The sequence below is a fragment of the Mchenga conophoros genome, linkage group LG5 (genome assembly GCF_057382185.1).
Source record: "Mchenga conophoros isolate Kocher_MC1m ecotype Shallow Benthic linkage group LG5, M_conophoros_male_GT1.1, whole genome shotgun sequence".
Lineage (NCBI taxonomy): Eukaryota > Metazoa > Chordata > Actinopteri > Cichliformes > Cichlidae > Mchenga > Mchenga conophoros.
In genome coordinates this window covers 36654087-36678524 of record NC_140530.1, presented here as the reverse complement: position 1 = coordinate 36678524, position 24438 = coordinate 36654087, and the positions used below count along the sequence as shown (strand labels likewise).

General features: G+C 39.5%; 3 protein-coding genes across 9 annotated transcripts in view; all 3 read left to right on the top strand.

The window, feature by feature from the left end:
* The window catches only part of itga7 (integrin, alpha 7), a 38888-nt gene extending 22581 nt beyond the window's left edge, over positions 1 to 16307 (top strand). For 2 of the 6 annotated variants that reach the window (XM_085275254.1, XM_085275252.1), the window contains exons 6-25: positions 1889 to 2096; positions 3082 to 3278; positions 3617 to 3705; positions 3821 to 3948; positions 4066 to 4161; positions 4304 to 4365; positions 4671 to 4840; positions 5020 to 5166; positions 5680 to 5795; positions 6212 to 6398; positions 6487 to 6561; positions 6652 to 6731; positions 6833 to 6910; positions 7405 to 7507; positions 7885 to 8091; positions 8685 to 8801; positions 8962 to 9075; positions 9757 to 9855; positions 9959 to 10084; positions 14595 to 16307. In XM_085275254.1, coding sequence (XP_085131380.1) covers positions 1889 to 2096; positions 3082 to 3278; positions 3617 to 3705; positions 3821 to 3948; positions 4066 to 4161; positions 4304 to 4365; positions 4671 to 4840; positions 5020 to 5166; positions 5680 to 5795; positions 6212 to 6398; positions 6487 to 6561; positions 6652 to 6731; positions 6833 to 6910; positions 7405 to 7507; positions 7885 to 8091; positions 8685 to 8801; positions 8962 to 9075; positions 9757 to 9855; positions 9959 to 10084; positions 14595 to 14750 — 2555 coding nt within the window. In that variant the 3' untranslated portion in view covers positions 14751 to 16307. Of the gene's footprint in view, positions 1 to 1888; positions 2097 to 3081; positions 3279 to 3616; positions 3706 to 3820; positions 3949 to 4065; positions 4162 to 4303; positions 4366 to 4670; positions 4841 to 5019; positions 5167 to 5679; positions 5796 to 6211; positions 6399 to 6486; positions 6562 to 6651; positions 6732 to 6832; positions 6911 to 7404; positions 7508 to 7884; positions 8092 to 8376; positions 8511 to 8681; positions 8802 to 8961; positions 9076 to 9756; positions 9856 to 9958; positions 10085 to 12113; positions 12279 to 14594 lie in introns of those variants that run through there. The other 4 variants (XM_085275253.1, XM_085275251.1, XR_014892524.1 and 1 more) reach the window with 3 other exon arrangements.
* Positions 16308 to 18808: 2501 nt separating this feature from the next.
* Positions 18809 to 21492, top strand: npffl (neuropeptide FF-amide peptide precursor like). Of its 2 annotated transcripts, XM_085275235.1 has the most exons (4): positions 18809 to 19015; positions 19676 to 19791; positions 20361 to 20477; positions 21360 to 21492. In XM_085275235.1, the coding sequence occupies exons 1-4, from the start codon at positions 18866 to 18868 to the stop codon at positions 21412 to 21414; spliced, it is 438 nt and encodes a 145-aa protein (XP_085131361.1). In that variant the 5' UTR covers positions 18809 to 18865; the 3' UTR covers positions 21415 to 21492. The 2 variants fall into 2 exon arrangements, with proteins under 2 accessions (XP_085131361.1, XP_085131362.1); XM_085275236.1 differs by lacking the exon at positions 21360 to 21492 and having other exon boundaries at positions 20361 to 20800.
* LOC146575032 (protein phosphatase 1 regulatory subunit 1A-like) overlaps positions 21416 to 24438 on the top strand; it is a 36796-nt gene continuing 33773 nt past the window's right edge. The window contains exon 1 of the mRNA XM_085275233.1: positions 21416 to 21520. The gene's annotated coding sequence lies outside the window, so the exon portion shown is untranslated. The remainder of the gene's footprint in view (positions 21521 to 24438) is intronic.

The following is a 24438-nucleotide window of genomic DNA, read 5'->3' as shown; positions in this document are numbered from 1 at the left end:
GTATCATCCATGTGCTCTCTGGCAAACTTCAGACGGGCCTGGACATGCACTGGCTTCAGCAGCGGAACACGTCTGGCACTGCGGGATTTGATTCCCTGCCGTTGTAGTGTGTTACTGATGGTGACCTTTGTTACTTTGGTCCCAGCTCTCTGCAGGTCATTCACCAGGTCCCCCCGTGTGGTTCTGGGATCTTTGCTCACCGTTCTCATGATCATTTTGACCCCACGGGATGAGATCTTGCGTGGAGCCCCAGATCGAGGGAGATTATCAGTGGTCTTGTATGTCTTCCATTTTCTGATGATTGCTCCCACAGTTGATTTTTTCACACCAAGCTGCTTGCCTATTGTAGATTCACTCTTCCCAGTCTGGTGCAGGTCTACAATACTTTTCCTGGTGTCCTTCGAAAGCTCTTTGGTCTTGGCCATGGCGGAGTTTGGAGTCTGACTGTTTGAGGCTGTGGACAGGTGTCTTTTATACAGATGATGAGTTCAAACAGGTGCCATTCATACAGGTAACGAGTGGGGGACAGAAAAGCGTCTTACAGAAGACGTTACAGGTCTGTGAGAGCCAGAGATTTTCCTTGTTTTAGGTGACCAAATATTTATTTTCCACCCTGATTTACGAATAAATTCTTTACAAATCCTACCATGTGGATTCATGGATTTTTTTTTCACATTCTGTCTCTCACAGTTGAAGTGTACCTCTGGTGCAAATTACTGACCTCTGTCATCATTTTAAGTGGGGGAACTTGCACAATCGGTGGCTGACTAAATACTTTTTTGCCCCACTGTACAACCTTGAGTATTTGCTGACTAAACCAATGGCTAGGACATATTTAGCAGGTAGGTAAGAGAATATTTAAAATAAAGAAATAAAAAAATAAATATCGGAAATTCCATTGTGCTCTCCAAATTGTCTCTTTTTTCTGTCTAACAGTCTAACTCAAATAAAAACTAAGCAATTTATTAAGATTAACATTGCAAAAACTTTTTTCCTTATCCTTTCATTCCTTAATTAGCTTTATAGTTTCTACCATGTTGCAAGCTTGTGAGCTAAAAGCCTGTGAGGAAAAAGTTGCAGCTTGTTCCCACATCTGCTGGTTTTATAGAAGCTGCAGTGCTGCATTCCCCACCTGCCACCCTGGAGCTGCTCACTGTTTGTCTCTGTCTTGTCTCCCTCTGCATGTTTACTCAGGACTAACAAATGTCCTTCATGTCCCGATGGAGACAGATTGTCCTCACTTTTTGCACCAGCTGCCTGCTTTTTAGTCTAGCATAGCGAGTGCATGTAGAAAATGCCTGCGTTCAGGAAAAATGTTTCATATGTTTTGTGTCATTTTTCACAGCTTGATCAGAAATATTCCGCACATGATGCAAACATCCTTCCTCCTCTATATACACGCTGAATTGCTTTACCTGATTTACATGCATGCGCATCCTCAAATTCCTCCACACACATGCAGATTATCTTTTCACAAAGCACACTCACAGAGAAGAGGAGATGCTTCAGGCGATAAATCTGCTTAACGTCCACCCACCATGTTTACACTCCGCCTTCACCAGAGGCAACCAGTGCAGAGCTTTGGTATCATGAATCTCAGGAGACATTAGGCCAACGTCAATACATCTCATGTTACTATCACAACCAGCCTTTTTGCTTCCACTAGACACACAGCCTTTCACACGCACAGCACACAGGACATTTACACCCATCATGAGTTAGGCACAAAATCAATAGTCACTTAAGGCCCACATTTCATTAGTAAGAAGATGAGAGGAACATGGCACACTCAGAGGAGGTGATCCTCTGAACCCCACGGTCGATATTAACCCATAACACTTCCTTCTTTCCTTCCTCCTCTGCTTTTCTTTTCTTCCTCATCTTCTAGGGTTTTCTGTTGACTCTGCCATGGGAATAATGAGTCTCGGAGAGCTAACCTTCGTGGCTGGTGCTCCCCGAGCCAATCACACCGGGGCGGTGGTGCTGCTGAAGAAAGACAATGTGTACCGGTTGGTGCCACAGCACATCTTCTGGGGGGAGGAGCTGGCCTCTTCATTCGGATATTCAGTTGCCACCACAGATCTCAACAGTGATGGGTGAGCAAAGGCTAAATAGGAAGTCAGTCAGGATGACCATCACAAAATCATATAACCCATAGAAATCAGAATTAGAATCAAAATCAGAATACTTTATTAATCCCAAAGGAAATTAGGGTTACAGCAGGCAGCATGCTAATGGCGCATGCGCACTTACAAAGGAACCTTCTGACCAACTTTACACAAACATCACATTGGGGAGACATGTCAGAAAGGTAGGCTGATAGGAAAAAAACAACGAAAATACACTACATGAGGTAAGAGGAGGAGAAAAAAACTCCACTCAGACTGAGCTCCTAGTGGGAGAACAGTTTGATAACAGAAAAAACACCTCAGCACAAAAAGCACATGACTATCAATACACCATAGAAACACAAGACAAGCAACAGGGGCGGGTAAAGGGTAAGAGAGAGCCGGTGTAGACGGCGCATCCGGTCCTGCAGCATGTCTGCGCTGGTCCAGTCGACTGCCATCTTCCCCGGTGGGGCACAAGCATCGAAGGCGTTTGGAAAGGGAGGGGGGATCAGTCTAAACACAGTCGTTATGAGGGTGTTTTGTTCAGCTCCAGCCTTGAGGCCGCAACTGGTGCCGAAGGGGTCTCCGCATGAATTGCATTCAGAGACCAGTTTAGGTTTTAGAGAACAGACTGTGAGAGAGTGTTCCAGGGAAAAGTAAGTAAAAACACAAGACAAGGACATAAGAAGCTAAGCAGCGAAGATAAGGGCAGGAGAGGAGAAAAGTGCGACCGCCTTCGCTGAGAGCCAAAAGAGAGAAAATGGGAATGCACAGTCATGTTCTACACAAAAATGTCAAATTCATCTTAAAGTTATAAACACAAGATCATATTTTTAACACCTAAATCCTGCAACAGCATTTTCCTGTGTAAAATGCATAAAATGCATATTCAAGGCCAACTGTGAATGTAGATTAGAAGAGACTTGTTCAAGGAAGTGTTCATTTCTACTTTTCCGCCTCTGTTTGCTAGCTGGACGGACCTGATTGTTGGAGCTCCTAACTTTTTTGACCGTAAAGCAGAGATTGGTGGAGCTGTTTATGTGTATCTAAACCCGTTTGGTCACTGGGATGATCAGGCTCGGCCCATCCGCCTCAACGGGACATACGACTCCATGTTTGGGATGACAGTCAGCAACGTTGGAGATCTGGACCAGGACGGATATGGAGGTACAAGAAAAACTTTTTTATTGACTCAGAATGTTTTAATCTTAAAAGGTAACTTCTGCTGTTTGATTCGCTGAATGGAAAACCCAACGACTGTGAGTGATGCTAAATATAAGTCACTGACTGGATGATGATGGTCATGTTTAATATGAGCATTCATCAGGATATAATAGATGTATAACAGAATATAAATATTAGAAAATAAGGGAAAACATTAAATGGTTCCAGCAGTGAAACAGTTTAATGTGTTGAAAGTCTTCTATATCAAACTGTGGTTTATGGTTTAAACCATTACAATAAGAATGTAGTGTTGGAAACCAGTTTGTCTGACATCTATACAGATATTGCTGTGGGAGCACCGTTTGATGGAGATGGAAAAGTTTTTATCTATAGAGGCTCAAAATCTGGAATTGAGACAAAACCTGCTCAGGTAAGTTTGCTTTGGATATGAGCGACTGCAAAGAAATATTAAAGGTCAAAATCAGAAGGAGTGAATGAGAGAAAGAGATGGCATGGATAAAACTGAGTGTTCTTCATCCCATTAGGTGCTGGATGGCCGGGACTTTGATGTGAGACGTTTTGGATATTCTATCTCAGGGGGTTTGGATATCGACAACAATCACTACCCAGATGTGGCAGTGGGCTCGCTGAACGATTCAGTGGTTCTCTTCAGGTGAGGAAAGATTTTGGTTGAACACCTCTGAAAACATTTTGATGACAGTGCATTTATCTAAGGGATGAAAACATATTATCAATAATTTATTAAAAGTTTTCTTTTTTTGTCCTCAAGATCTCGTCCTGTCATCCATGTGAAGAGAGACATAACTATTGATCCTCCACAAATAGATTTGGAGCAGTCCAACTGCAAAGACAGAGATGGAGTCTGGTACTCACTCACTCATAATGCACTAAACTTATAGGATAACTTAACCAAACAAACTGATAATAAAAACATTTAAAGTTCTTCTATAGTCCTGAAGCTCCTAAAGATCATGTCTTTTTTCCTCTTCGTGGTTTTCTGTTTTTAGTGTGGAGGTCAAGGCTTGCTTCACCTTCGTAGCGTACCCAACTCACTACTCTCCACACATTAGTAAGTCACACATCGGCTTCCACGACTGTTTCTGTCTTTTGCTCTCGCGGGGCTTTGCATCACTCCCCACAGTGACAGGAGTCATTTCTATTTACGGTAGAAAGTAACCTTATCTGTGAGGTAACATTAGATCTTATTATGATTAAATCACAGCTGTGTAATACTGTACCTCCTCAGATGGGTTTAGTATATCTTCTGTCCCCGGTGGGTTCTTTAAGTGCTCTTTCAGTGTGTGTGTCCTGACATTTCTGTATTTCAACCCATCTGTCTCCCTCTATGTGCTCCCCCATTTTACTCCATTCAAGCCCTCGTAGTGCGCTTTGAAGCAGACACAGAGCGCAGGAAGGTGGGCCTCCCGCATCGCGTTACCTTCCTGGGCCGCAGTTTACTGGAGCCGGAGTACACACAGACAGAAGAAGTGCAGCTAAATCGGCAGCGTCACGCTGTGTGCACCAACGCTGTCTTCCAGCTGCATGTCAGTAACTTAACTTCATGGATGTGTTTCTTTCTTTTACTGTGGAAGGCAGATTTTTATGGAGTATCCCAGTATGAAAAGGACGCTGAGTTGAATAGACATTTCTTTAATTAACTATTTCATTCTTTTCTGCTGTAGCTTTGGCCAGAAGTTTAATTTTACATTTTCCCTCTGTGCAGGAGAACATCCGTGACAAACTGCGTCCCATCTCTTTGGTCATAACCCACACTATCAAGCCCGTGCCGCCACGCAGACACTCTGCAAAAAGGCTGGAGAAGCTGCCGCCGATACTCAATGTCTCCCCTTCCAATACGCTCCACTCTGAGGTCTGCAGCAAAATAGGAAAAGAAGTATTTCTAAGGATGATTTAATTTTTATGAGCTCCTGCTGCTCATAATTTACTACATAAACAAGCCAAAGCTTTATGCAATGCTTTCCATCAACATTGTGTTGCTTCATTAATTTAGACTCAGCAAGGATCATTTAAGCCAAATCTGTGACACATAAAATAAACTCAAAACAGAGCATTTAAACCTGTTCTTATACTTGGGCTGCTTTTAAACTTTTTCAACTCAACTCAACGACCGGCTCCTCATTAAGCTTATCTCTTACTTACCTTTGCAACTGCATATACACTTTTGTAGCATACAGCAATGCACCCAGTGCAGTATTTAGTGAACTGATAAATCATTTAAAGCATAAAATGAGTTGTCAGCGTTAATCAAATGATTGACCAATTTCTTTGGCATAAGATTATAAAAACCCACAAAAGTTTAAAACTATAAAACCTCTTGAATTCCTGATCTCAGCCTAATATTTGTCTTTTTTAATCCCTGAAGGTGAACTTTCTGCGAGAAGGATGCGGCAATGACAAAATCTGCCAGAGCAACCTGAAGCTAAGCTACCAGTTTGGTACTCGACCCCTGAACTCTGACCTCTTCATCCCTCTGCCAAAGTAAGTATCTGCTGTGCAGCCCGACACCCCAACAGTTTTTTGTTGTCTGACTGAGATGATAGTGATGATTAATGGCAAATCTTCAGTATGGTATCATATCTAATTTGTTATTGTTTTAATTTTTTTTTATTAAATAAATAACAATAAATCTTACACAGAAGTAATGTTAAGTTGAAACGGTTCAAGCTTTTCTAACTAATCTCCCAAAAGCTCCTCTGTAGCTGTCACTGCAGATGAATGCATAGGCAAAGTGTCATATTGGAATAAAGAGTTTACAGTTTACAGGCCTACCACAAAAAATCTACAATTATCTTAAGATTGCTTACTCAGCTTATTTCTGCTCAACCTTCAGACTATGTTGAAATGCCTCTCTTTAAAAATGTTTTGTCTTTTTTGCCTCCTTTGCCGTCTTACAGAGATGAGGACGATGTGCAGGTGTTTTCTCTCTCAGATCAGCGGCTGGTGGTGCTGGACATCACCGTCACTAACATGCCCTCTGACCCTCTTTACCCCGAGGAGGATGGCGATGATGCTCATGCTGCTCAGCTTATTATCTCCCTGCCAAACACACTGTCATACGCCGGCTCCAGGATCCCAGAGCAGGTGTGAGATCTGCTAAATATAGTTTCAGACTATCGTTTTTGAGTTGATGACATGTTCCTCTGATAGTATTTGTCTGATTTGACTGCAGATGAGATGTCAAGCAAACCAGAATGGCTCCCAGGTTGAATGCGACCTGGGAAACCCCGTCAAACGAAACTCTAAAGTAAGACAAAACTGTGTGTTTATTGTTAAACTCAACAAAAGAAGCAAAAACATATTTTAAAAAACTTTATTCTCATGTTTTTTCCCTCAGCTGAAATTTTCCATCAGTCTGAGCACAGCTAACATCACTATTGAGACCACCGAGCTGACAGCTGAGCTCTCACTGAAAACGTAAGTTTTCCACATTTTCCCTGATATGTGACCACAAAGATCACATTCTTACTTTTTATGTTTTGACTTTCATCTGAGTTCTTTCATCGTTTTGTCCTCAGCATCAGCGAACAGCCTGACTTGGTCCCTGTGACAGCTTACGCTAAAGTTGTGATAGAGCTCCCTCTGTCTGTCAGTGGGTGAGTAACACCTTCAGTCTATAAAGGAGTCTGTGGCAGTAAAGCTGCTTTATGTAGGTCTACTAAAACACCCTCACATGCTTTATGGTTGGTAAAATCATTTCATTCCACATTATCTGTCACATAAATTTGATCAGCTTGTTCCAACTCTTCGCTGAAGCTGTGTTTTTTTCCACACTGAGGTTCAAGATTTAAAACCAGGACTTCATGTGTTTATGCCTGCACCATTATAAACAAGTGGAAATGTGCTCACTTTATACCTCTCTAACCAGAGAATGACCTTTGGAAGTGTGAAAATTTAAAATGAAACCACATGTATTTTAATAATATTTAGCTCATTTATTAAAGGTTTTTAAATTCAATTATGAATGCTTTGCTCATCAGTAAAAGTGGTTGAATAGTGAGGAAATAGACAGTGATGTAATGATAGTAATGTTAAGTTTTGTGTTTCCAGCCTTCTGACACACTGATGGTCACTGTACTTTCTGTATTAGGCGCGTCAATCCCGACAAGCTGTTCTTCAGCGGTGCAGTGAGGGGTGAGAGTGCTATGAGCAGTCTGGACGACATCGGCAGCGCTGTGGATTTTGAGTTTGTGGTGAGAAAAGAGTTTGTGGCTATCTGGGATGCTGTTTTGCCACCTACATGTAAAAAAGAAGAAGAAAAAAGTATATTATAAGTATATTAAAATAGGTTTCAGTGGGGCCAATAACAAAAGCATGCTCATTGGACTTGCTTTTACTGCACTGCAACTTCTTAATGTACCTTTAAAAACAAGAGAGAACTCAAAATGAATATTTACAAAATACAATACTATCTCCTTAAAAGTAAATACTGCCCAGAGAGGTTTGCCTTCTCTCAGTCCGTCTTGTTTATTTTATCTTTTCATAATAGCAAAAAAAAAAAGGACCCAAGACAGAAACGTCTATGAACATACTTTATTAAATGTAAGCTTCTTTTTTTTCCCTCTGTCAGGTTGCTAATCCCGGTCAAGCTCTCCAGACACTTGGCTCTGCCTTCCTCAACATTATGTGGCCCTATGAGCTGGCCAATGAGAAATGGCTCCTGTATCCTGCCAGCTTGACGTTTCAAGGCCACCCGGAAACACAGTGCAGCCCTACATCAGCTCTGAATCCTCTGAAGCTACAGGGCTCCTCACCTGCAGAGCTGGGCAGTCACGGGGTAGGCGGAGCAAGTCACTGCCGACTTTGAACTGGCTCATTTGTTTACACATACACACAAAAATATATATGCTGACTTTAACTAATTTGAGTACATGTTAATTTTTCATGATATATTGTTACATAAGTAAAATATAAAGCATTACATTTAATGGAATCTGGTCAAATGAAAGGTACTTGATTGGTATACAATTATTTTGTACTAGTCATGTTTCCCTGAATAAATAATAATAAATAATATTTCAGTTGCATTTTTTCTCAAATTTTTTTTTTTTTTATTTTTCAGGGCAAACAATATTTTTGAAGAGCAATTTATTTCATTGGAAAAAGGCTCACAAGTCCATGTTTTAACAGCAAGTGACAGAAATAATAGGAATAAGATAAGGACTCAGTCACTCAGTCCAGAAGTCAGTGCGAATGACGTATGTTAGCAGTTCATTTAATCTTCTCTTTTTCTGTGTTTTACACTGTTTTAGGAGAGAAGTTAATGAAAAAAATCCTTTATAATATATTATATGCTGTCTCTTTGTATTTTGACAAAACCTTTTTGAACCTTTTGTTGAAACATGCATATAAATGCATCTATTTCAGCAGGTTGGGCGAAAACGCCGCTCCCACCCTGAGGAGGAAGGTCAGATCATGACTAAAGGCAGCGTGGGACAGACCACGCCTGCTGTGGCAGCTTCAGACAGACGCAAGTCGCTCAAACTGGTAAGAAGGACAAGAAGCAGAGAGCCAGGGAAAAGACCAGAACGTGGGTTATTGATTTCCTGCCAATGCACTCAAACAACTCAACAGTTTTAAAATGTGAACACGTAGTCCTCTTTCATTTCCACAGCAGTTTACATTCAGGTGTGACTTTGTTTTCTAGGATTGCCTGCTGGGGTCAGCACGCTGTGTGCTGTTCCAGTGTCCTCTCCACAGCTTCTCCGGTCAGGCTGTGCTTAAAATCCACGCCAGACTGTGGAACAGCAGTTTCATAGAGGTAATATTACATCAGCACCTTTCTGAATATTACTCTCAAGCTCAGCTTCAGTCCAACTGTCACAGCTGCTGCAGCGAGCAGCGAGTGAGCGATAACTGCAGCAAACGCATTTACACAGTGACGACTGATGTCAGGAAGCTCGTATGTTACAGACGATGTCTGGCGACCAAGTCAAATGAACTTTCAATTTTCAATATTCACTGAGATCAAAGAGTAAGAATATGTGAATATGTTAGTTTGCTTTTCCATCAAACATCAATAAAATTGACTGGAAACTCTTTTTTAGTAGAAATTTATTTACAATTTTGAAATTGAATTTGTCATTAAATTTGCCTTGTTTGTATCTCCTCCTTGGGACGAGGAGAACAAGAGGTCACAAGCCTGGATAAATGATGTTTGCATCTGGACGGACTCCTTTAATCATGTAATGATCCCTTAGGAAATAAGGGATCAGCAAAGCACCTAAAGGAAATAGAGTCTAGTTTGTTTTCTCTTTAAATCTCACTATTTCATAGTTTTGGCTCAAACACTAGTTTTATTAAACTGTGTGAATAGTTTATATGATGTAATTAGTGGAGCAAACATTATGTTGCTTTGGCTAAAATTTTAATGCTTCTCTGTGCAGTTTTCCTTGTTTTAAACACAAACTTGCTACTGGCTTTGTTTCTGTCTGTCTCTTAGGACTTCCCAGCAGTCAGTGCTCTGGAGCTGCTGGTCAGAGCCAACATCACTGTGAAGTCCAGCATCAAACATCTGGTCCTTAAGGATGCTGCTGCACTGGTACTTCACACACATTCATTTAAAAAATAAACATTTTTACTGTTAAATTGCTGTTTGTGCATTGCTTCAAGCTTTGAGCTGAATATCTTTTCTTCCTTATCAGGTTTCAGTGATGATCTATCCCGAGCACGGTGTTACTGACCAGTACTGGATCCCCTGGTGGATCATCCTCATTGCCATCCTGGCAGGTGTCCTGCTGCTGGCACTGCTGGTCCTCATGCTATGGAAGGTAATCCATCAGATCTCAAATGGTCTGTCTTTACTTTTTCACTGTGTTTTTTGTCTTTTTATTCAACTGTAGGTCTTTATCATTAACAGTAGTGGAAAGATAAAAAAAAAAAATCAAACAGGAAAATAAGACAGGTTTACATATAAATGTTTATATAGTAATGTTTTATGTGAAAAATGATGTCAAAGAAGAAAATAGAAGAAAATACATTAAAAATTGACAATTTACTTTTGGGTGGCAACCAGTGTTGGTCAAGTTACTTGAAAAAAGTAATCAGTAACTAATTACTGATTACTTCCCCCAAAAAGTAATCTCGTTACTTTACTGATTACTTATTTTCAAAGGTAATTAATTACTTAGTTACTTAGTTACTTTTTAAAAACACGATTTACAACCTGAAGAGGTGATAAAGCGATAGATCTTTCAGCCCAATTCTACTTTTTCTGCATAATCCATCATACAAAATGTAATCAAATGGAAAAGTCTCTTTTTAAAACTTGTTTTATTAGTTTTAATCTTTTAACTTTATGCATCAAGCAAACATTTAATTATATGCAACATTCTCTGACTGGAAGAAATTTGTTTTAAACCTATTTAAACCTATTTTCTGCACATTCCAGCACATAAAATAAAATATTTTTTGTGTTTACACTCAGTCTTTCAAATAGATGCAAGTAAAACACAGCAGAAAATAAATAAAGTCAAAGACTAGCGGTCCTATTGCTCTATTTTCACCTGTAAAGCAGGAGTAGGGCAGGCGGAGGTTTACCCTGGTGCAGGTGTGCCGCAGCGGTCAGCGGAAGAATCCGCGAGTTTCTCTGTGAGTTTCCCATCACGTGGTAGAGCACTTGGTGCTTGTAAAAAGAAGTTTTCTTCCCACGCACAACGGACACTAATGTTTTTGTGACTTTTTATGGAATCAAACTTAAAGTAAGGTCAGTACTTCCACGCTTTAAACGCTGCACGCTCATACTCTCTCCGTACTCGATATGTGATCCATTGTTGATCTGCACACAGCTGTTGTCACCAACGTTGCACTTGCTTACGTCACTGTCATGAGACATTCTCGCAAAAGAATCACGGTTTTAGTAACGCAGTAACGCAGCGTTCCTACGGGAAAGTAACGGTAATCTAATTACCGTTTTTGCAATAGCAATCCCTTACTTTACTCGTTACTTGAAAAAAGTAATCGGATTACATCTCTGGTGGCAACTGAGTAAAAACACTTTCTTTGTAATACTAAAAATAATAATTCTTAATAATTTATAATTTAACAATTTACACAATTTATTAGAGAAAATTCTTATTCTGTATTTGTTTAAAGTAGTGCTAGCTAACTAGCAAGTGAGCACTTTTCTAAGATGGATTGCAGGTCATATAAGATGTTAACCCTGAAGCCAAAACCATGAAGATTTAGATGCACAAAAAATGAAATTATATATATTTGTACAGTCAATTTGCATTTATGCATTTATGACTTATTGTTTGCATAACACATGAGTATGATATTCTTAATGTATCATTTTTTGCAGTTCATTGCTCAAAAATTACTTTTACAATTTAAAAATTGATGATATAGAGGTCCAAAAACACGTCGGATACAGTTACAGACTTACAGGGTTCATTTGCACAGCAGTGGATTTAAAGCAGTAATAGTTCCACCTGAAATGCGGAAGAAGAGTCACAATAAACTGGAATATTTAAGTAAAGTAAGTTAACTAGTCCTCAAGTACTCTTTTCCTTTCCATCAAAGTTCAACAGCTGCAGGATCCTGAGTGACGTTTCTTTGATGTCACTGCAGTTGCCTTCACTCTGGGCCGTCCGTTATTGGTCTGCCTTGCTCTGATCTGTCCTGCAAATGTTTTATTCCTTCCAGCTCACTCTCACCTGTGCCTTTCCTCTTCTGTCCTCATGTTTGTCCTCTGTGTGACGCTCCAATCTGTGTTTTGTTCCCTTTTCTTTCCTCCTCACCTCTATCGGGGAATCCCCTCTGTTATATATCTGTGTTTTCCCCACTACCCCGCCCCAGTGTGGGTTCTTCAAACGCAGTGAGCGACGCCATCATTATGAGACGGAGTACTACCGTGCCCATTTGGGGGTCCAACCCTCGGAGGCGGAGAAGCAGGCGACAGAACAATAATATAAAGTATACCCCCCTCTGGCCTGCTCTCCCCTCCTCCTCTCACTCCAAGCGGTAAAAATCTTCACCTGCAGTCGTCTTTGTTCCTCAATTCACTCGAAGGCCGGTGGTGTTCATTACAGCATGACAGCAAATGTAGGCTCAGATGATCTCAGGTGGCATCATAGCAGTGACACATGAGATACAAGAGAACTGATCTCTTGTAAAGCCTTCTTTACCTTTGTTCCTGTTTATATTAGTAGAAAGAAAAACATTATAATGACACAAAAAAAAAGACAGATTTACCATATTCTTAGCATTTTCCTACTTTATTCTTCAATATAGACAAAAGGTGGCTTCTAGTTTCTGCCATCACTCATTTTTACAGGACAATGTTTGCAGGCAGATTGAGAATTAAAATAAGAGGTTATTAGCTCCATAAGGGGGTATAAAATTATTTATCTGGGTTATATTTTATGTGTCTGTTCATTTTTAAATTAAACCTTCATTAAATAGGTAAAACATTTATACTAAGCAACCACTTTATTTGGTACACCTCGCTAGTTGCACTCACTTTCGCCTTCAGAGGTGCCTTATTTTTTCATGACACAGATTCAAAAAGGTCCTGGAAACGTTCCGCAGAGAATTTGGTCCATTTTTACGTGATAGCATCACACACTTTGTCAGCTATAAATGCATGATGCTAATTTCCCATTTCATTACACCCCAAAGGGATCTGGTGATTGTTGCTTGTTGAGGCAACTCATTGTTAGGTTCAAGAAACCAGTTTCAGATTATTTGAGTTACATGGAACATTATCCTGCTGGAAGCAGCCATCAGATTATGGCTACACTTGGTCATCTGTCTTGGTCGCCTGACTCCAGCATCTGAATGTTGCAGCAGAAATTGAGACTCATCAGTTTTTCCAATCTTCTGTTGCCCAGTTTTGATGAGCCCGTGTGAAATGCAGTCTCAGTTTCCTGTTCCTAGCTGACAGCAGCAGCCAGTGTGGCCTTTTGCTGCTTGAGTTCAACTACTTCAAGGTTCAGTGCATTGTGCATTCAGAGATGCTATCCTGAATACCTTGCATGCAACAAGGGGTTATTTGAATTTTGCCTTGCATCAGCTCAAAAGATGCTGGAAATTCTCCTCTGCCAACAAGGCAGGACACTGGATACTGTCTCTGTAAACCCTGGAGATGGTTGTGTAGAAAAATCCCAGCAAATCATCAGTTCATGAAAGACATAGATGTCAGCAGGTCATCTTGGCCATTTCTGTCAGCCTAAATATACGGAGATCTTGCCATGTGAGCGACTAATAAGACTTTTCAACTGACAAGCATCAGTACAGGTGTACCCAGTAAAGTGGCCAGTTAGCATATATGAACTGTGTTGCCTACATTCATGATTTGATCCCAAACTTTAAAAAAGCTATTTTCATTGTATTTAATTCCCCTAAAATGTATGAAATCATCATACCTTATTATAGAAACACATATCTGCTATCTCTACATAGGTGGCTAGTTGCACATATAGCCTAATGCTAGGTATTAGCCTAAATGTCTCCTATTTTAACAACAACCTTTAATATTAATGTCTCCCATGAGCAGCTACTTTGCTAGTCTCAGTTGTTGGTTCACTGAAACTGTTTTCGGTGTTTTGTTCTGTAAAATAATTTAAAACCTTTGTTTTCTAGTCACCTAATCTGTGCCTGTTGAACACCATCCAGCCATCTCTCCTTCAAGGCTTTAACATGCCTGCTGTGCTGTGTTTTGTGCCTCTTACTTTTCAGTTATCTGCACTTGTTCATTCTGGCATCATTCTCAGAAGACTGTTCATTTCTACGCGGTCCCCTCTTCCTAAAAATCTATTAACGATTTGACATGCATTCAATAACTGATCAACTTTTCCAGGTGCCAGACTGAACTTGTCGTTAGAATCAGTGGATGTCTTTGTTCCTTTTAATGAGTGTAAATCTGCTTAGCGGTACTTCAGTGTGTTGGTGTGTTAATCGCAGACACTTCAGGCTGGTGCAAGGTTATAAATGTTAAGCATGAGAGTGTGCTTTTTGGTTGGTGTGCTGTTTTAAATTTATTTTTTATTAAAAAGTCACTTTATTTGCAGCTGGTAATCAGGTAATCACTTTGCCTTCCTATCTGTGAGACGCACTATAAAGCTTTACCTAAACGCAATGAATAAGAGTGGATACTTTTCTTAGAAGGCATGCTATTGAGTAACACAGCACCTCCTCAAACACAGTTTAACAACTGTAGTTACCACAGTCCCTTAAAAGTGGCACTGGTTAATTCTTTTTCCTTCCCTTCTGCCTCCTCCATCCATCTTTCCCTTCTTCTGTGTGCACTCCGACCCACTTTCCTCCCTGGGTCAATAGTGTGGCTTCTTCCGACGGGCGCACTACAAGGACAAACTGCCTCAGTACCACGCGGTCAAGATTCCTCGCGAGGACCGGCCTCAGTTTCAGACTGAGAAGTCAGGAGGCGTCCAAAAAAAGGAATGGGCCACACACTGGAGCGACGGGACCTCGTAACCTGCTTTGATGCCCTGACTTAAAAAAAAAGTAAAAAAAAAAGTGCAACACTCATTATGTCTTTGCTGTTGAATTAACTGACTAAAAAAGTGCACAGAGACTGGGATCACGAAACGTTGTGCACACCTCACTTCATCATTGCTTACATACTGATGCGTTTTCTCAATACTGTAGCCTACTGAAGGCCTTACATAGCTTATTTAGTCTAAATCAATATCATAGTATTGTACTGAAGGCCTACGACAACATTAAAACCAGTCGAGCTGCTGAGTACGTTCCCCAGCCCTCACTGCTGCTTCACTGTCTGACATCAGAAAGAAGGACTGAAAATCAAAGACATGCATAAGCACCACATGCAGATCCTAACAGACACACACAGATATACTGGACATTATAGTAAAGAAGCCAGTGCCCATGACAAAGACTACTTTTTGCCTTAAATACTGTAAGACTGAAGATTCATATGGGCAATGAAAAGAAAATGCATTTTTCTATAAAGGACTTTTTTTAGTACTGGTTAAAGCACTGGGTGGGTGGATGTTCGTGTTTCGATGAATGTGTTGTCTTCTGGGCTCGACGATTACTCTGGGTTGGCTCAAGAAGCCATTTAAAAAGTTCATTGATAGCTTTTGTAGGGCTTTGTTCAATTGCCTGAGTAACTTGAATAAGAACAAGAAACCACAATACAACCTATAACATGCCGTAGCCACGACCAGAGCACTGTTGTCACATGTGTCAGATAAAAAAAAAAGCAATATTTAAGGTATCGTGTGCTCTTCATCTGTTTATGAAAATTTCTGGTAGTTTTTTTATGGATGTCTTATGATGACATAACAGTGTAAAAAAATCGAATAAGTATGAAAACTTACTGTAGCCTCAATTTAAAACCTAAACTGCTACGAATGAGTGAATTAGTTACAATGTGACGTCTGAGTGATGCCGCCATATTTTTCTCATGAGTTGTAATGTAAAGATGTTTCACCAGGTAACATCTTTTTTTTTTGTTGGACTGCATTAACCTGCTTGTCACACTGTTCTTGTTAATGTGCGCCACTCGTACCAGTATGACACTCCTTTCACTTCATTACTGACACTTCTAATTGCGTACAAGTGCCTTATTGTAAAGGTGGCAGATGGTGTGCCACTGGTTACAAACGCAAGGCTACTGCAAATTAGATCATACTCCCCTGAAACATCTGTTGGACACCGGTGGACAAGTAAACATCCCTCCTGCACTGAAGCAACATGAAGACAGGGAAAAACCTTTGTTGTTATTTTTTACATGAACAAAGCAGCGCAAACATAATGTGTATCAGAACCAGACAAACTCTCTTTGGATCTAATCTGGGTTGATGAAGTGGATGTAAAGCATGAAGGGTCAGCTTGATTTTTTTAGGTATTGCTGGACAATCTTATACTAGCTGCATGTCCTTTTTCTGATGTTCCCAAATTTTCTGTTGGTCATTGTTCGGTGTTTTATTTATTGATTTCGTTGGATTGGCTGCACTGTTTAAAGGTTGTAAATAAAAAAAATAAAATAAATTGAGGTAAACCTGACAGACCGCTTAATTTGATCATTATGCAGAGATCACCCAGTGATGTACAGACAAAAACCAAGGATGTGTAAAAGCTGCAATTCACTTATATAACACCAGGTGGCGGTAACACTCTGAGAAATAAAACATTATTTCTGTAGTTATTTTAAATAGGAGGGAAAAACGAAAACACAACGCATGTAAATTTTGTAAAAGCTATAATATAACTACTTGTCTGGAATAGATTTTGTTTTTCATGGAAATGTTGCCCATAATGTTCTTGAGTATTTGTGCTTGTTAACATAAAGATGAACAGGACAGTAAGTAAGGGGTGCAGATGAGATGGGTTTGTCTTTAATGTTTGATTGTAACTCTTCTCGAAGAAGAAATAAAGCATCTTGTTTTGTTTATGTGACATAAATATTCATGGTCTGTGGTCGGCTTGCGCACTGGCTGATAAATTTAAAAAAGTCAAAAACGGAACATTAAATCTTACGATCATTTTCAAGTTTATTTTTAACTCGGACCCATTAGTGATATGAGTCTTTTAAATAGTTTTTTTTAGGTATTACATTTATAGAAAATAAATTATGTAAAACATGATATCCATACTTTAGAGTATTTCACCAGCATCTAACCTGACTCTGCATTATGACGGATTGGTGTAAGAAATAAAATTAGTAAATTGTATTACCAATAAAAATAGCCAGTTTTATTGTGCAAGTACAACACAATCAATTTAGAGAAATGTATTAATTCTGTGAGCTAAATTAAATACAGAGCTTGAAGCAGGACCGTAGCTTAGCTTAATAGCATTAAGAGTGAAAACAGAGTTTTAAAAAAAATGTAACTATACTTTTAAAAAAAAACTACCTTTCTTATTAACATGCTATGTTGTGATTATTAGAGCAACAAAAACCCAGAGTAATAAGCTCTGAACAAGCTTAAAGAAGCCTAATTACTAGCTTGAAGAAGAAGCTTGATTACTTGTATTTATGCTAAGCTAAACAGCATGCCCTGCACCTCTGCAGCTTTTAGATACACTGAAATTAAATTTAAAAAAAAAAATCGACACACTGCTGGGGAACAGATCTCAGACCTATACTGCCCTTCTCATGTTTTACACTGAACACCCTCCAAAATTTCCAAAACACTGATGGAAAACCAGTGAAAGGCATAAAAGACATGAACTCATGTATGACCACAGTTTTATTTTTCTCTGGCCCTGTGAAAGCTGGGATAGACGTAAGAAATGGATGGATGATCGGATGGTTGAGCAATGGGATCACAGAAAACTAAACAAGGGTTTATTTTTGTCCTCTTATTAGAAACAGTATAAACTCACTTTTGTGAGTCAGAGTGAGTAACTTTGATTTTCATGTAATCCAAAAGCTTCTGATCTCATTAATGAAAACTAAAACTCTCAGAATCCATTAGATGTCATCCTGGTTGCCATGGTAGTTAAAAAGAGGCTGTATGTGCGTGCGTGCTTAAGCGGATTGTCACCCATTAGGCACTTTGATGAGCCAAATCTGGTGATGTGGAAGTGACTAATTATTACACACACACACACACACTGAGGCAACATTAAACTGAACAAGTACCCCTAATAAAGCAAGTGTCACTCTCACTAATAAAAAAAAGCTGGTGTTACTTGGAAAGATAATGGAAGGAAGCGAGCTGACGTTTAACAGATGAATTGTTTCATTTTTAGGCATCGTTTGCTTCTTCCTAAAACCCCTTGATCTGCTTGTTAAAGAAAACTCTGTGTAAGCAAAGGGTTTGATGAGCCAGAGTCTTATTATTGACCCAAGGTTTACTTTACATTCATGTCAATAAAGCTTTGGAGAAAGCAAATAATCTACAGTGCATGAAAAGGAGATCCATTATATGGTCATCACAGGTCCACAGCTCTAGCTGTGAGCACAGAATCTCCACCCACCTGCTGTTCAAACCTTCTGTTTGTCAGGGGCAGCCAATCAGAAGAAAGTAGGATTAAAGTTCGGGTAGTTACAAAGAAAGCTTGTTTCATACAGAAGATGATTTAAGAGGCAACATCAAGGCCCAGAGCGCATGCATTTTATTTATTTATATTTTTTGGTAATTGTTGCAGTTCTTCTGAATACAGTGTGTGCTTTGAATTTCTTCCTGTATAACTGAAGTCACATGACTAATCTGTTATATATTGTATATGCTCTGTGCATTACCTTGGGATGGGTGGGTCCGGGTCCATTTGCACAGATTTATTTGTTTAATAACTGGTTTGTGCTGCACGACCCTGGGGGCCACATAATAACACACTCTGGTGCTAAGTCATCACTAATGCCTGATCCGAGCTAAATGGACCTAGTTAAGGCTCTTCCTCCATCCTGTCCCCTGTTCCCCGTTGTACAGTAGCATCTTTCATCAGCTCTCCTGAGACATCCTGCCAGTGACCACGAGGTGTATATAAGACCCGCTGAGGATGTGACCAGCACTGAAGTTCGTTCTTAGCAAGTCTGCTTAGACAGCCATCTTCTTCTCTTTCCTCTTCTATATTTGTCATCAGTGTTTGTCTGACCTCCTCTCAAGTCTGAGAACATGGACACAGCTGCAGCGGTGACTCTTCTGGCACTGATTATGGCAATGGCTGGCGTCAGTCACGCTCTTCATATCCAAGCCGGCCTGGACAAAAATGACATCTTGCCTGGCAGCTCAGAGGAGAGCATGCCTGACCGCCTGTTGGGGCTGGTGAGACAATCAAACCACTGAAAAACTTGTTAATTTTCATTTCACGTACATGTTGACAGTCTATTTTATGATCATTTGAAGCTTTAAAACTGAAATCCTATCGCTGAAGCACATGTGGTGATTTTTATGCATACTTTGTGCCTGATTTAAATATGGACTGCCTGCTCTGGTACATGCCAACATTTTCTGAGAGGATTGTATGTAAATGCGACTTGAGCCTTTTATCAAATGAGACAGGATAAATCACACAGCCCATTTAGATTTCAGATGGTGTTCCTCTTCATGCAACAGTGTGAAATACACTGTTATATATTCTGGTGTGAGCAGATAGTCGGGGGCAGGATAGCGAATCAGATAAAGGACAAGAAGATCACGAGTACTAGATTTTCTCTTTGTGACATGCAGGGACGGACAGATCTGGGTTTTACTTTGCATAAAATGAAGCGAATGGATATTTTGGTGTGCACCATGTACATCTCTCAGCCTTGGTGCCTTAATATCTACATCTCAAGGCTTTTTGCCACAGTAGGACAGACTGTTTGGAGTCATCAGCCTTTTAAGTTTGTGATGTTCTTCATGTTCTATTTTTAAAAAAAAGAAGAAAGTTTGACACGACGGTGTGTGCTTGTGTAGCCTTAAATGTGTCCTGGTGTGTTCCAGGAGAGTGAAAACAGAGATAGCGACACTGATGATCGCTTGCTGACTTCATTGCTGAGAGCCCTGCTGCACGGAGCTCAGAGAGAAGCCAGGGAGTCTGTCCTCCATCAGCCACAGAGGTCAGTGGCATCACATCGCCTGTATTAATCTACATTTCAAGTTTTCCTATCAGATGTGTTTACAGAAAAACACTAATATAGGAAGTTCACTGATGTAGTTTGGGCTTATCACCAAATCATTTTTTACCCATTCTTTCTTCAAAAATACACCATGTGGGTAGTTTGTAACTATTTAAAGGGATTATGATATACAGTAGGTCGCACCGTGTACTGGAAGACAGGAAGAGGAAAATCCATTTAGCCATTTGCAACTACTTTCCATATCTGAATTTTAAAAGATCAAAATGACCCATTATGTACTTGAAATGTCCGTTTGTAAAAATCATTCACAGTCAAAACGATTCTTATGGCAAAGCTGGGTTCATTAAACTGGTCTCATCTTCAAGCGACCTTCCTCTGTAACAGTCCTTCAAGCTCAAATGTAACTGAGGCCCAGCTAAGATCACAACATCAACATCAATATTTTGTATTTTCTGGTCTGCGTTTACAGATTTTTATTTATCCAAAATCATAGTTTGGAGTTGAATTAATTGAAATAATTCCCACTCTTGGTGCTTTTCCCGTCACAGGTTTGGCCGCAGCTCCGGAGGGCAGGTTGTGCTGGAGGATCAGATGCATTCCCGTGACTGGGAGGCTGCCCCTGGTCAGATCTGGAGTATGGCCGTGCCTCAGAGATTTGGCAAGAAGTAATGTTGCAGTCATGCGGTGTTGCCCTGGTGGAAGGTCAAGCAGCCGAGAGTTATAAAGATACTAGATTTGTTCCACTCTAAGCTCCAGCCCACTAGGCTTGACTTTACACCTGGTGTCCAGTGAAAGATGACACTAGCTTAATCTTTCATGATTATGATTGTTGTTATTTTCTTTGAATTTCCAACACTGGGAAGCACGGTGACTGGTGATTGTTTGGATCGGCATGTTAAGGACTGAAAATGTTTGTTGTAAATTGTTAGTTGCTATGTTTTTGTTGTTCTTCCGTTCAAATAAAAGAACTTTAATCTTGTAATGCTAATTTCATCTGTATTTGTGTTCAGTGTTATCAGTGTTCAAATATCACAGTAATCCGTTAAAGAAAGGTGGGAACAAACAGATGTTGAAATTTTATAAATCCAGCTGTTGAGTTCATTTAAATATGGCCACTTAATCTGTTGCTAATCATGTTTTAGTTTGTGAAATGTGTGTAAAAATGGCAAATCCAAGTTTTCTCAAGCCAAGGTGAGATCTTAAAGTGTCCTGTTTGTCCAAATAAACTCTCAAATCCCCCAAAATCTTCCACTTAAATATATAATATGATAAATACAATAAATGGTGTTTATAAATAGATAATGGTGAATTCTGCATTTTAGAAGCTATAACCAGCCAACATTTATTATTTTTATCGAAACTGTTTTATCAGCTCATAAACTAATAAATGAGGGGTTTTTTTAGCCTAAAAAGCTTAAAATCATTTAGCTTAAGTTCTTATTTCAGCACTTAGCGTTGGTTTTTTTTGTTTGTTTTTTCTAATATCAGCCTTCCTTGTTTTTAAATTCGATCAAAGGACAAATGGTATATTTTTTGTTTGTTTGCAGGACGGTGTTATATCTGCTGGATCTGCAGCCAGTACTCACATCAGCTCGGCCATAAACAAGAGCATAACTGAAATGTGTCTGTGCTGGTTCACTTAAACATCAGGGGAATGTAAATGCAGTGGAGACCACACACAGAGAGATGAATGAAATACGATCGTAATGTAAGTATTTTTCATTTCTCTACAAACAGCACCGTGCGGGGGGTTAATGTAGTGGGATAAGGATGGAAATCCTGTGTTCATTGTGCCGTGATGGTCAGCACTTCTCTGTGTCTGTGGCTTATTTACAGGCCACCTGGGGAAGCAGCATGCAACTAATTAAAACACAGCAACATGCAATTACTCTACACATTACTGGTGTCCACAGCTAATTACTGGGAAGGAAAGCATGTCAATCCCACTTAAAATGAGTCTTTTATAACCTCGAGCTCTCGTTCTGCTGCAACACCCCAGAAGACAAAATAAAGTAATGTTGTTGGGTTTTTTTTTTAAGACTAATGACCAATGATTCAGTCATTTTATTATTATTTTGGTTATTTTTAATCAAATGTAACTTTAAATTCTTGTTTATGGTTTAATCTGTGTTTGTTGTCGTAACATCACAGGTTTGAGCAGATTGCTCCCGGCCTCTGGACTCTGATCTTTACAGTTCTAATTAGAAATGAAACAAACAAACAAACATACAAGAACCATACAAATGAAAACCTTGTTACAAAACAAAAAGGGTAAGATTGACCGCAGAGCGTAACAAGACATTGTGGCACAGAACAAAGGGAACCTGTGCTGCACACAGAGAGCCCTGATTGGATGATTACTTACAGGTGATGATGACTGGAAGTAAAGCTGACTGGAATCTGAGTGCATTCGAAATAAAATGTGAAAATAAATGCAAATCTATGACAGTATTTACCTGTTAATATGAGTACTTTATCAAACATAAACAGAGACTCTATATGAAATATGAGCAGCACTGCGTTAAGAGCTGCTGTTTCAAAGCATCTTTAAGCAAGTTGGTCATCATCATCTTGTTTTTACTCGTGACGAGAAAGAACCACATCTAACTTTAGAGATATGCGTGGCTTTGACTTACATCTGTCTTACATACCAGCTTTGACAATGAGACATAAATGTGAGATAACAAGAAACATATTGAGACAAAAGAAAACAACAGAGGCAGAGCAGGTGCTGTTGTCCACACAGCTGTAGCCTCTCATCAGCTTAACTGACTTAAAGAAAGTCAGCTCATCTGAATTTCATGAGTCTGCAGGGGGTTCAGGCAAAACATCTGTGTGTGCAGTAATTATACCAGAAAGCTGCAAAGAGAGCGAGATCGAAAACCCAGACTGACTGACAGATACACTGGGTATAAAGACTGCTTTAGACAGCTCCTGTGTGCAGCACTGTTTTACACACACACACACACACACACACACACACACACACACACACACACACACACACACACAGAGAGAAACCTTTCTTTTTTGTTTGATGACCTTTATCCGACCTCCACACTTCCACTTTCCCTCATGGTCATCATCTTGGATGGCAGCCATCTTGAACAGCAAAGAGGGAGGTCTCAGCCATTAGTGGTCATGGCCGTGACACAGCACAATTTGTCACACACACAACAGGCTTTAATGGCTACAGTGTGATCAAATGATCTTGTTTGGAGAGAACACAGGTAACTTTAAGGTTAAACGGGAATCTGTCCTCTGCTGCACGCAGTGGAAACTTTTGAACTGCACCTTTAAAATTTCACTATATATACAAAATAAATAATGTTGGAAACACTAAAAATAGGCAACAGTTTTTTTCCCATGCCCCTGCCCTGTCTTAAAGAACTATACTATTAGTGTTCCCTGTCACCTCTTTACTTGTTTTACCCACTAACTGTCAACTTAAGTCAAATTAAGCATATTTAAACTTGCATATGTATTAAAGTACACAAAGCTTTAACTATTGAAAAAAACAAAGAAGATTTCTGTTACATGCAGCAAAAAAGTATAAAGTGACAGCATGCATTTAAAAAAATATAGGAGGTCTACACTTTATTTAAAGAAGTTGAGACTTAAATTGGTTTCAGAGGTTCAAGTAGTATCTGAATTGTTTTTCTGTCTTACTTTGGATTCAATTAGAAGCACTCAATAATTTAGATTCTCAACCACAGCAGCAAATCTCAAACAGAATGACAGAAAAAGAAAAGATTCAAAGTGTTGCAGTGATCCAAAGTCCAGACTTTCAATGCTGTTTCAGGACCTTAAGAGAATAAATGTTAATAAATGTGGTATATTATAGTTTAGTGCCAACAGTTTGTCACCAAACAGGACTTGCCCAGTTTCTGTTAGACTATGTGATTGGCTAATACCTTTTCCCTTTGAAAGTTCAATAAAAGAGTCAGAGAGATAAAACTCTGCTGATGTGAAGGAGCAGCAGAGACGAAGCTTTTGTCCTTCGTTCACTGCTCACATCAGAGGCTGCTCTGGAAAACGTGCAGCCAGCTGTTGTCTCTCACAAACACACTCACATAGAGCACGCGGCCCCTTATTAACAGTTTTCTGCTTTGATGACAGAGACATTTTTCAGTAAAAGCTCTAATTACATTGGCAGCTTTTTATTATTTCTCTCACTCCTTTACTACCAGCTACAAGACAAAAAATATGCAATCCCACCACAGCAAGAAACAGTCTAAGATCAGAAGAAGAAAACACAGAATTCTGTGTTTTTGTTCATTTTTACATGATTTTTTTTTTTAAAAGATGTGATTATTTACCAAAATATTCTCTATGTTTAGACTTTTTTGAGTGACTATTATCCAATCTAAAGCATTTAAAATGAGGAATTATAGCAAATGTTATTGTAAAAGATGCAAATGGTGCAGCCCATGTGGCTGCTTCATTCCTGCTGAGCTCCTTTGTTGTCTGCTGTTTCTGGATGAACTGTTCACGCTAAAATGGAAAAAAAGATATTGCATGGTCTTTTGAAACAGTGAGAGTGCTTTCTTCCACTAGACTGTACATCAGAAATATTAATAATTTTCATATTTAGTGTGGAGTTAAAGTTTAGCTTGCTCTTCACGC

Bases quoted from the DNA above. Each gene is read 5' to 3' on its own strand.
- npffl (XM_085275235.1), top strand. From the start codon at position 18,866: ATGGACACAGCTGCAGCGGTGACTCTTCTGGCACTGATTATGGCAATG. The intron at 19,792-20,360 runs GTCAGTGGCATC...TTCCCGTCACAG, and splicing joins GTCCTCCATCAGCCACAGAG to GTTTGGCCGCAGCTCCGGAG. The intron at 20,478-21,359 runs GTAATGTTGCAG...GTTTGTTTGCAG, and splicing joins CCTCAGAGATTTGGCAAGAA to GACGGTGTTATATCTGCTGG.